Below are 12,715 nucleotides of genomic sequence, written 5' to 3' on the forward strand. Positions count from 1 at the left end.
GCAGTTTATTGATCTGTTTCTTTAATAGAGCGGAAGTTGGTTCTCTAAAGCTTTTCACTTAATCATATCTGAAGCCATTTTCAGAGTTGCATTGATGTCAGTTGAGATGGTTTTTAGCTGTATTGATTTCATACCGCATGCTCTGTATTGATGGTAAATCAGAATGCTGATCTCGTATCCGATTCATGTACCGTGAATCATACCAAATTCCATTCTCCAAACACCATTCTCTAACTCGGCTGTCCTTTCAGGAGCCTGGAAGGACAGTCTGGAAGATTGGGCTGCCGAAGACTGGAATGAAGATGTGAGTCATCTTATGTTAAAATGAAACTGGAAAACTTGATCAAGAGATGTCAATGTGTAATGCTCACTTCTCCATTTATCAGCTATCTGAGACCAAAGTGTTCACTGCTTCCTATGCTCTTGGCTCCAAGAACCACATGCAGTCTGGACAGGGGTGAGTGCTACCTGTGCTTCAGCACTTTCCAGCACAGAGCTCGGATGTATGGACCGCTAGGAGTGCCACTTAAAATTAATAAATAAATTACATGGAATGAAATATTTGTATTCAAATTTAAACATTTTTAGTTTTACAGATCCCTCTTCAAATTGACAAATAAATAGACATGTTTATTTAAGGGTACACCATGTAACTTGGCAGTCTAGCGGGTAAAATTCAAAGCTGCTTGCATTTTTGTGGAGGAACATTGTTTTAGTTCTGCTTCGGCTCTGAACTAAACTGACTGGATGAATATGGTTTCTTCTAATAACTAAAAAAGATTATCCTACTGCTTCTATAACATTCACTACTAGGCTTAAGACATATAACCAGTTTAGATGGAAAGGATCCCAAGCTAATTAGCTGAAGACGTTACTGTAGACATGATACTTCCTAGGCTTGCTACGATAGTCGGTGTTGCTGGTGTTACCGGTGTCCAGACTCAACACCGTTTACATCACTTGCCCACCGTAGCACCGCCCCACCGTCGTTTAGATTTTTTTTTTATAGTAATAAAATAATTTAGTTAAGTTAGAGAACAGACAATACAAATAACTGAACGTGTCTGCTTAATAAAGCATGATCCGACCGTGAAGGCCCTTTCACACCGGACGCGTAACGAAAAAGCGAAGCGGAAAAAGCGAATATTTCGTGTACGACTAGTTCGCGTTAAAACCATTCACACCAGCCGCGACGCGAGTTTGCGACGTTTCAGAGCTCCAACAAAAATGTCCTCACCGTCACATCCCTAATACTTAATTGAAAATAAATTCAAGCACAGCTCTGTAACAATTCATAATGAAATGACCCTCCACAATAGATGATACTTTACAATGAACTCTGTTAGAGAGCTACAAAATACCTTATTCGTCTGTTGAGTAATAAAAAGGCCATCTCATCACATTTCAAATCCCTCAGTTCTCGCCATCTCCTAAAGCCAAGCCAATGTTGATTCTCGTTTTATTACAGGATCTGTCTGTTCTATTTTTGTCAGCAGACTCTTCTCTGGCATTTCTTTTTAATATAAACGGGTGATTTCCCTAGAAGTTCAAGATTTAGCATACTGTCAACCTTTCTTGCTCGTTGTGACAACTAACCTATGCCACTCCCACACCATACATTAAAAAAGTAGCCTGAATAACTTTTGGGAACACTGTTTTGTACAGTGTCCTTGTTACATGTTACTGTAGTAATTACTATACATTATGCATAATTACACGCAACTAACCCTAAACCAATCCTTACCCTATAGTAAGTACATGTTAATTATTACACAGTGCTTAAATGCATAACATGGACACCTAAAAATAGTGTAACCCAAATTGTCTGTATTACACAATTTCCTGCGATTTATTACCGTTCTAGATCTAAAATATAACGCTTGTAATAGGATTACCATAGTCAATCAGGGTAAGACAACGTGTTTTGGAAGGATTGATGTATTGACTTATTTAATTTGTTAATTTTAAATAAGTTGCATAGTTTACTTTTAAAACAAGTTAAATATAACAACAAATGATATTTTAATGAATTATTAATTATATAAACACCTGCATAAACAACATGACTCATTTAAAAAAAAAAGTTAATTTAACTGTCATTTACCAAATGCTTTTATTTATCAATTTCAAAAAAATTAAGTTAAAAAGCAGGAGCAGCCAGTTAAGTGTACAGTGGCGTTATGATAAAGCAAATACAAATTGATTAAAGGAAAGCAATTTGTAAGTTTTAAAGGGGTCATGAACTGGCGTTTATTTTTTTTATTTGTACTGTTGTCTGAGGTCAACTTATGACGTTCGCGTGTTTTTTACATTCAAAAACATCATGATGAATAAGTAATGGGCTATTTTCTGCCTTGGTTTTGAGGCTCTCTGAAGAAACGCTCTGTTTTGATGGGCGTGCCGCACTGAAGACTTGGAAGTAAACGCCCACGGCTAGGATTGGATACGATTTGCATATTTAATGAGCTTCAGCTCCCCTCAGTACATGTGGGGATTGTTTTGAAAGTGTCTGGGGAAATGCTCACAGGGCTCGCAAAATGCCTTTACCAAACAAACTATGATTCAGCTCTCATCCACCCGCGATTGATTGGAATTGGGTTTTTTTTATTTTTTATTACTTGGCCGGCCCGATCAGTGAATATTACCGCGAACCGTACGCGCGCGCGCAAGAAAGGAATGTTATTTCACTATTTAAGATGTATCACTGGCCTGCCGACGGGCTGTTTTTGTAGCCCGTCTGAAAAACACAGACGTTGGGCTTTGTGAGCCCTGGCCCATAAGGTTACAAGTCCGAGTCTGATCACGAATTAACCAATAACACCTCAAATAAAGGAGCCTGTGAAAGTGTGCTAAGGTATGTAATCAATAGATATCAAACGATCTGTAACAATGCAATACTAACACTTATATAAAAACATGATTTACTCACATAAATGTGTGTTGCACCATTCATGTCGGATCCAATATAGAAGGCACAGCATTGTTTTAATCTCAGTATGTCTGCAAATCCAGTCTCGACCTGTCTTGTTTACTATCGATTCCGCGGTGAAATGAAGCGAACAAACACGCAATGTCTTGCTTGTGTGTGTGCTGGAACCGGCATGTTTATTGCTCAGTAGCGCAACCCTGTTTAGCTCCACGAGTCGGTGGGCGGGCTTGAGGTGGCGCTTCTACATTCTATGACATCAATGGTCGACATATTCTCAGATCGAGTGTTTTCTGGGCCTGGTGTCAAAAGCTTTTTTTTTTTTTTTTTACATATAAGAATATCCTGTAAGTTTCGGAGCTGAAAACTTCCTTGTATCAGGATTAACTTTTATATATCAAAGGCTCAAAGGAAAGTTGATTTCTCAATTCATCACCCCTTTAAAGAGCACATTTAAAAATGAGCAGCTTAAAATATTTAACTGCACATTTATATTATAATTTAACAAATGCATCTATTTATTTGTCAGTTTGAAAAGTTACGTATTGAATTATTGATAGTTTATTTAAGTAGCTCAAGAAGGATTACAATGGAATTACTACTGTCACATTAGTCATCATTACCTATACAACTTGTTTGTTCTCTTGTTGGCTCTGTTCAGGAACTGTTCAACTTATATTTATAAAAAACAAAACAAAGATGCTGACTATTTTATTTGCTTTGACCACTAAATCACTACATGGTAAAGAGCCTGGTTTGGCTAGTACTTAACTACTTGTTGAATATTTAATATAGAGATGTTTAAGAAGAGCAAGTTTAGACACATCCATCTACCTGTGTGCTCTAAATTATTTGGCAAGCATTCAGGTATGATTCCCCTCCCAGTCTTGTGAATTTACGACTTATGTTAGGCAACTGAAGTAAAAAAAAGCATAAAGCCTTACAACTGAGCAAGCAGCGACACCGATGAGCAGGCACGTATATGTGCAGTCCCCTAGAATATCCTCTCTTTTTTCCCCCCTGTGTTGTGGAAGTATCAGTTGCAATAGGGCAGAACCATAGAAAACAAATCTGTAATGTTTTGCATCACAGAGCAATGGCCTTTTTGTAGTTGTCTGACTGTTTGTCTGCGCTCTTCAGGATGGATCTTGGCACTCTGTTGCCTAAGGTGGCTGAGGGCGACTCTGAGCTGGTCGGATTGGAGCCGTCATCCCCTGATACTCTCTCCCAGAGCCTGGTGTTCACCAACTCCCAGCAGTACACCACCCGAGCGCACACACACAGCTACGCTTCTGCTGCTGCTGGCACTTATGCACATGCTGCATCGGTGAGAACACAGACATGCATAAAGGCACTGAGCACCACAACATCTGAATCTGCGCCTTTGCCCCAGATTTATTTATTTACTCTGGTTACTCTGGCTATTTTCATAATTATTCACACAATATACATCCATTCAAAAGTGAGGGCTTGGTCAAATAAAATCATTTTGAAAAAAAAGTGACTAAAGAAATTTGTTACAAAAAAGTTTTTTTTGGAGGAATCCTGAAGAAAAATGTGTTTCTACAAAAATATTATGTAGCACAACTGTCTTCAACATTAAGATAATTTTTCTTGAGCACCAAATCAGCATATTAGAATGATTTATTTAGGATCATGTGATGCTGAAGACTGGAGTAATGATGCTGAAAATTGCCATCACAGGAATAAATTACATTTTCAAACAATTAATATTCAATGTTGGCTGATAAATCACAATAATTTACAAAAATAACTGATAAGTTGCCATTTATATAGTGCGCACTATTACGTAGCATTTTCTTTACAATTTTTATGATTAAAAACATGTCTAGCCAGGATCAGTGCTTTGATACAAATGACACTTAAGTCTTACCTCCAGTTTCACAGACAAAGCTTAAGCTAGTCCTGGACTAAAATACATATTTGAGTTGTTTTAACTGAAAACAGCTTGCACTGATAACTTAAAATATGTCAGTGCCATTGTTTTGTCTCAAGATGCACATCAGTAATGTTTATAAAAGCTACTTAAATGCCCTAATTGAACTAAGGCTTAATCCTGGTTTAGACTAAGCCCTGTCTTAGAAACCAGGCCTCAAACTCAGTATATTATAAAACCGTATATTAAATGGCAAAAAAATTTTGCTTTATCGAAGTTGGTATCGATAATTGACATTTTACTGACATTTGGTTTTAACTACTGAAATTTTGGTATCATGACAGCACTTTCTTCTTTCTTTCTAGACCATGCCGGGATCCAGGCTTCCCTACAATGATGTGCAGAAAACAGAGCCAATCAGCACACCCCGAATCGCCCCTCTGTCCAGTCAGATTTCAGGGCCCCTGAGCAATGGCGCTGCATCTGAATCCACTGCTCCGATGCCACACCCTGTTGAATCCACACCTATGACCCTGAATGAACCCAAGGAGACCCCTGTTACAGCAGCTCACTGTGAGTATTACTAGGGGTGTGATGAGATCTCGTGCCACAAGATTTCTCGTCGAGGTGAAAAGCTGTCTTGTCATATTGTAATGACGGAGTGTGAGGGTGAAGTTAGGATGGAATTGCCAACACTACGTTTACATTACGCCTCCACTCTAGTTTGGCTTTTTATAGAAATAAAAACAACGAGCGCGCATTCAAACGTGATTTCAACACGTTACCGCTGTTTGAAATCGGCTCCCTGAGGAATGTGAAAATCGCCCAATATAAAAGCTATCTCGTTGGAACCATCTCTTAGCTCTGTATCATGCTTGAAGAAAAATGTGGTCTCTATTTGTTAGGGATGCACCGAAATGAAAATTCTTGGCCGAAGCCGAATAATAATAAAACACTTGTCCGAAGCCGAATACCGAACGTGGTTTTTCTATTTTTTTTTTTTCCCATTTATTTTCACCATTGCATAAATTAACTTTTACCATTTTGTCTTGCTTTTAAAATAAATGACAACTACAATTTAAAAAATGTTTTAAAACATTTTTGGCATTCCAGCAGACATTATACAAACACAGCGCAATATAACTTAAAAAAAAAAAAAGTAAAATAAAATTTTTTTTATTTGGCCATCTTATCTTGGGACTATTATGCCTACAGGTATCATAATCAAATAATAATAAAATTGTTTGTTCATGAGGTTTTGCAAGCCTTTATAACTGAATAAAAACTCTGGCGGTTTGAGCAGTGAGTGGAGCCTGACTAACTTAAAACATATTGGCCATTGCGTACAAGAGCTCAACAACTGTCACTGCTGCAGAAACACGTTGAAAATGGATACATTTGACGTTCTACAGAAACGCATGCACTGGAGCATTTGTCAATATATTACAGTGTCAATTGAGGGTGCTCTTGCTTGCATTAATGGGTGCTTAAACAATTCAGCAGAACAGTGTCTGCAAACGGCCATATCTGCGTCTTTCTCGGACACTTTAAAGCCTTCTTTAAGCCTTGTTCATACTCCATACGTCCGCACGAGCGTGAGGGGTGTGTGAAGCAAAAATGATGTCATCGCAGAGTGCCAAGCGGATGAGGCGTGCGCGCAGTTGGAGGCTCACGCTGCGGAGCCAGACGAAAGTAGAAAAAAGGCTTATTGCTTCCACATTTCCGACATGTGCTGCATTTACAAGTGCGCGCGCGGCTCTCTCACGCGCTGGTTGCTATATTTGATCGTCATCAAAAACCTCATTGTTCGGTAAAATTTATTCGGTCTTTTCACTTATTCGGCCGAACACCGAAAGTGCAATTGTTGCTATTTTCGGTGCATCCCCTCTATTTGCACTTTGAATATTGAGTACTTTGATTATGGTTATTGTTTGCACTAAATATATACGATCATTTTGTGGAAAAAAAGAGTTCAATTAGGAGGTCAAAAGCAACTCGTGTGCAGTTCTAAGGTCAGAAGAGACAATCATTCAGGAGAGAAGCCAGTCAGTTGAGTCTTTGGCAAAACCTTTACAGTGCTTGTTGACTTTTACTGCATATCATAATTCATACTCAGAAAGTAGAACTGAAATGACATTCATTACAAGAGATGAGTTAAAACATTTCAAATGCACCTACACAATTTTTGTAGTCATGTATTTCATCATTGAGGATTTCTTAAAAATACTATGTAAAAAATCTCGTCTCGTCACACCCCTAAGTATTATGCATAGACTGTCTACACTATGTAATATCCGATTACATGTACACATGCAACTGAATGCCATTGACTAGGGCTGGGCCGATAATGGTGATAAGCTCTGCTCATTTCACTTGATATAGATTACTGTAACACCCAATCGCACAGCAGAAATAAACGTGACAACAGCCAGTCAGAGCCAGTAAGCATGCAGCTTTTAATGGGCACATCAAAAGTACACCCTCTACTGGCAAAGAAGACTCGACATGAGAAGGAAAAAATGAGTGGAAGCGGCGACGAACGTTAAGTCAAAAGTGAAACTAACCTTGAGTCATCATCCAAAGACGACAAATTTGTTGATAAAAGGTAGCACCAATTGTTACTCATTTGAACCGCGTCACAGACCATTAATCCGCTCGGTCAAAGTCCAAACGGCAGCAAGCTAACTAGAAGAGATCCGTTTACTCTGATCGGTCAAACGAACACTAAACAGCGCTGTTAGATTCAGTGAGAAGCACATGCATTCAACGAAAAACACAAATGTCTCTGTGATTTAAACTAGTTTAAAGCCAGATGGAACAGCGCTGACAAACAGGAGAAACACTGAGCGCAATGATACAGTCAGAAGGTTTTTCGATCTTATCCATAATTTACTGTTGTGACACTAACTACTGCACATTTACATCTGCATCCTCCTAACTCAAGCTACTACTACTTTCAACTCGCTGTCAAATGTGCATTTCTAAGATAAAACATGCAATATTATTAATACTGCACTGCAAAATGTGCAGAATATATTTTCTTTCGCATATATATATATGATATATATATCATTTTTTTCTATTAAGAAATTAATTTTGTTAAGGAAAAATTACTGTAAGTGTAAAAGTGTAAGTAATTTAAAGTGTTTGTCATATTCTGACAATAAAAAGTAGTTTAAAACCATAATTAACAGTCTGGTTTATACAGCTTTCACTTAGGAGCAAAAATCTGCCTTTAAATTTGAAATAAATAAATATTTGACATTTATCGTGGTAATTATCGATATATATCGATCACCTTTGGGCTATATAGCCCAGCCCTACCATTGACTGTTGCAGTCAATATAGTAGTTTTACATGTTCTCTAATATTTATGAACATACATTCTCTATGAAAGTCTGAAAAAAACAAAGATTGACTACATCCTTTCTCTTTAGTGGACCTAAAGGCCCAACCCGACCCATCTCCCATTCTCAGTCATCTGACCCAGCATCAAAATGCAGCACTCCAGTCGGACCTGCCGGCTCAGGCCCGAGACCCCGTCCCACTTCCCCCATATGATGAGCCTTCTCCAACACTGAAACCCATCTGTGAGCCTGTCGTCATCACGGCAGAGCCGCCACAAACCAGAAACATCAGACTACAAAGACGGAGAGCACCCCCTCCATCTAAGGTAATAAAAGTAAACCTGTAGCCCTGTGTGTGTGTGCGTGCCTTGTAACATTTATGTGAGCATTAGTGATTCAAGTGGGCTGCCATTGATGTATTTAACAAATTTACCTCATTCATATATTTGGCATCGGGTCAAAAAAAAAATTTGCCACTAGATGGCGGGCCAGAACTTAATCAAAGTATAATTTAAAGGTGTCATGAACTGGTTTTTAAAAAATGTTTTATACTGTTGTCTACTGAGGTCAACTTATGATGTTTGCATGGTTTTTACATTCAAAAACATCATAATGAATAAGTAATAGGCTATTTTCTGACTTGGTTTTGAGGCTCTCTGAAAAACGCTCGGTTTTGATGGGCGTCAGTGATGCGCGGGTCAGTGTTTAAACAACCCGCACCCGACCAACGTTTTCAACTAACCCGCCCGCAACTCGGACCGCAAAAAAAAAAGAAGAAAATATTGTACCCGACCCGCTTCCTGACCCGCATTTTTTAAAAGTAGTAAATGTTCATCGTAGCGTCATTGGGCCTTTGAGAAAATGTTTCAGGCCCTGACGCGGTGTCGCTCAGAGGTGCAGCGGCGAGAGCAGGCAGTTCTTGAGGCGGCCCATCATTTTCCATTTCAGCTGTCTAGATGCATATTATTGATGAACACGATGTTTATGTTTCAACCCGGCTTGAAGAATTAATCAGCAAGCCCTTAGGAGCGCAAACTGTTCTTTTTCTGAATGCTGTATGATATAGCCTAGTGTTATGTAAAACAGGCTTGATTTATTCATTTATTTAGTTTCATTTTCTTAACAATTAAGATGCTGCATGTGTTTATCCAGTCTAATCGAAGTGTGCGTCTCTCCCCCGACTTTCCCAGCAAAAATCCCGCCCCTTCTCAGAAAATACATAAAACTGACTTTTCGGAGCTATGCGTTTAAAAGTAGCCTATTAAAATGGTACAATGGCATTGCTCAGTTCAACGTTTTGGGAAATAGGGCATTTTTGTCCCGCGTCAGCATTTATTCAAAAGTTAACGCTCAACATTCAAAAGGTAAATAAGGATTTATTGACGACCCGACCGACCGTGACCCGAATATCATTAAAAATATTTTTGGATGACTCGTAACCGCGGGTGACCGCAGGCACCCGCTCATTTTGGATCAACCCGCGCATCACTGATGGGCGTGCCGCACTGAAGACTTCAGGGTGTCCGCGGGGTTGTAAAAGGTAGTAAAAGGTAGTAAATTAAATTAGCCAAAATTAAGGGCATTAAAAAGTAGTGAACGTCATCTGACGAGGTATTACATTTTCGAGCCCAATTTTTTTTAGATAAATTTTCAATTTGTGTTAAGTACAGGCCTTTTTTTTTTTTTTTTTTAATTTGCGTGGATTTATTTATATGTTGAGAGTAGGACCTGCGCGATATCATGTGAGGTGGTGTTCATTCGCGCGCGCGCGCTGAAACAAACTGGGTACCCGGCTGGCTTGCTGCCAAGCATGTACGCGTCTACGCGAGCTCACTTCCATTCAGTAAGTAAAGCATGGGGAAAAGCAAGTTTTCGGACCTCTGGCTGGAGGACTCACGATTTAAAGACTGGCTTAGGCCAGTAGTTTGCAACAGCCGCGAGGCTTATTGCCACGTTTGCAAGAAGACAATTAATATAACCTGGGTGGGGGTGACTGGCGTCAAATTGCATATGTAATCATATTCAGCCTCCAAGCTAGGATGCGCGGACGTAGCGAGCAGCTTCCCATATCAATGTTCTTTGCCCTCAACCCCGACTGCTCTCCCGATTCAAACCACTGCAGTCAGCAGTGGCCTAACGTTAGTCCTAGCAGCTTCATCAACAGGTGCGTGACAGACGTCAGACAGCAGACGCTATGCCCTATCAGGTGCTGTGGTGTGTAGACCTTGCAACTAAACACCACTCTTTATATTTGAGCGATGGCATTGAAGAGCTGTTTCGATATATGCAAGTTGCTTAAAGCTGGGCATACACTGTGCGATTTCAGCAAGGTTATCTACTCACACTGTACGAGTAGATCGCATGCGATGTAAAGCCAAAGCTCACGGTTTGTGCTCACACCATGGCTCGGATCGTCGAGCGCGACTTGTCTGCTCACTATACGAGTGAAATATGCGCAAAAAACTTATAAAAGAGATAGCCTATCAAATGCATCAGCTATCGATATCAAGAGGATCTAGCATTTACAATTTATGTATATAAATGATTATTATTATTAGGGTAGGCCTACTTTTATTATTAAATTGATATTACATTTAATTTGCCCCCGTGATAATTTCATAATGCATCAATGCATAACCGACGCTGCATAATAAAAGAATAGATAGATTAGCTTACTCCTCATTATTTAAATACATTTTGCCCAATTAATCAAGGAATTATAGGCCTATAATTAAAACGATTATCAGTCTATAATATGTCAGAACACTACAATAATATCAGTGTTATCAGAAAGTAAGAGCAGCTTTATTTCAAAAACAACTTGTTTAACACGAAATGGGCCTATACTTCTCTTCTAATTTGTTTCACAATATGGGCCACAAGAGAAATATTAAGAATATAAATTCAGACAATTATAGGCTATACGTTATCAGCATATGTTAAAGCAGATTTATATAAATAACGAGATATCTCTTGTCTCTGTGAGAATATGCGCCGAAAGCTTGTCAGATTTTACTTTCACTTTCTGTAGTGAATAATTGACTAGGTTTGAGACTTCACCGACTATCGCGCACATTGCGTTTTTGTGATATCCACTGACTCGCCTTCATGATTTAAAACGAAAAAGAAAAAAAAAATCGATATTGCGCCGTGAAAATTGCTCTCGTTTCCCTCTATACACTGCACGAACTATGAAGATGTCTCCTTCCTCTTCTGTCTTTATTTATATTCTCATCTCTGTGGGCAGTTGATGTTAAGTTATAATGACCTTGTTACATTGTGATGCAATATTTTATTCCATTTGGAAAGATATTTAATTTACGCTACTATAGTTGCAGCTTGAAGTTGCGCTGGTATTAAAAATATTTTTAAGGTATTAAAAAAGGTAGTAAAAGGTATTAAATTCAACTTAAGAAGTTCTGTATATACCCTTGGACTTGGAAGTAAACGCCCACGGCTAGGATTGGATACGATTTGCATATTTAATGAGCCTCCGTTCCCCTCAGTACATGTGGGAATCGTCTGGGGAAACGCTCACAGGGCTCATCAAACAAGCACAATGATTCATCTCTCATCTACCCGCGATTGATTGGAATGTTATTTTTGTATTACTTGGTCGGCCCGATCATTGAATAACCGCGACCCGTACACACACACACTTTGCGAACCCTGGCGTTACAAGTCCGAGTCTGATCACGAATGAACCAATAACACCTTAAATAAAGGATTGTCCAGCCTGACAGCATGCTAAGGTATGTAATCAATAGATATCAAATGATCTGCAACAATGCAATACTAACATTTAAAAAATGTGTGTTGCACCATTCCTGTCGGATCCAATATAGAAGGCACAGCATTGTGTTTTAATCTCAATATGTCTGCAAATTCAGTCTCAACCTATATCTTGTTTACGGTGCTTCTGTATTCTATGACGTCAGTAGTCGACGTATTCTGAGATCTCTCGTTTTCTGGGCCTGGTGTCAATAAAAGCTTTTCTTTGACTAACAAGGAAGCTTTCAGCTCCGAAACTTACAGGATATTTTTATATCACGATGAACTTTTATATATCAAAGGCTCAAAGAAAAGTTGACTTCTCAATTCATCACCCCTTTAAGAAATTAATTGATAAGAAAATGTATTTCCATATTGTGAATGTGTATTATTTTTAATTGGCTTTTTAAACAATGGAGCCTAACTTGTAGTAATTATTTGACGTAGCCTACTTTACACTCAAAATTATTCCTTTGCATCCTCACGTACTAAACTGCATTAAAAAAAAAAAATTGTTTGCATGCTGGTGGTACGCTATTACACCGTGTGTGCAAAGTGACTAACACATTTTAAGCTAGCTGGTGAGGTGAGAGAAAACGGCACTATCAAAGAGTCTAAAGAGGAAAGTTGATAGCGAAAATAGGGCATACAATGAAGAATGGAAAGACAACTGTGTTCATCCTACCTAGTTTTGTGAATGCAAAGCCGGTGTCTTATCTGCAACAAAGTTGTTGCTGTTTGCAAAAAATATAATATTAGACCGCACCATGAGAC

The 12,715-nt window shown here is 38.8% G+C and overlaps 1 protein-coding gene across 8 annotated transcripts in view; it reads left to right on the forward strand.

Moving 5' to 3' along the window:
- The window catches only part of ubap2b (ubiquitin associated protein 2b), a 52,670-nt gene that overhangs the window by 17,842 nt on the left and 22,113 nt on the right, over nt 1-12,715 (forward strand). For all 8 annotated transcript variants that reach the window (XM_079827923.1, XM_079827926.1, XM_079827925.1 and 5 more), the window contains exons 9-13: nt 252-304; nt 387-457; nt 4,067-4,253; nt 5,189-5,396; nt 8,261-8,496. In XM_079827923.1, the coding sequence (XP_079684049.1) occupies nt 252-304; nt 387-457; nt 4,067-4,253; nt 5,189-5,396; nt 8,261-8,496 (755 nt within the window). The remainder of the gene's footprint in view (nt 1-251; nt 305-386; nt 458-4,066; nt 4,254-5,188; nt 5,397-8,260; nt 8,497-12,715) is intronic.

This window comes from Gobio gobio (genome assembly GCF_949357685.1).
Source record: "Gobio gobio genome assembly, chromosome: 10".
Lineage (NCBI taxonomy): Eukaryota > Metazoa > Chordata > Actinopteri > Cypriniformes > Gobionidae > Gobio > Gobio gobio.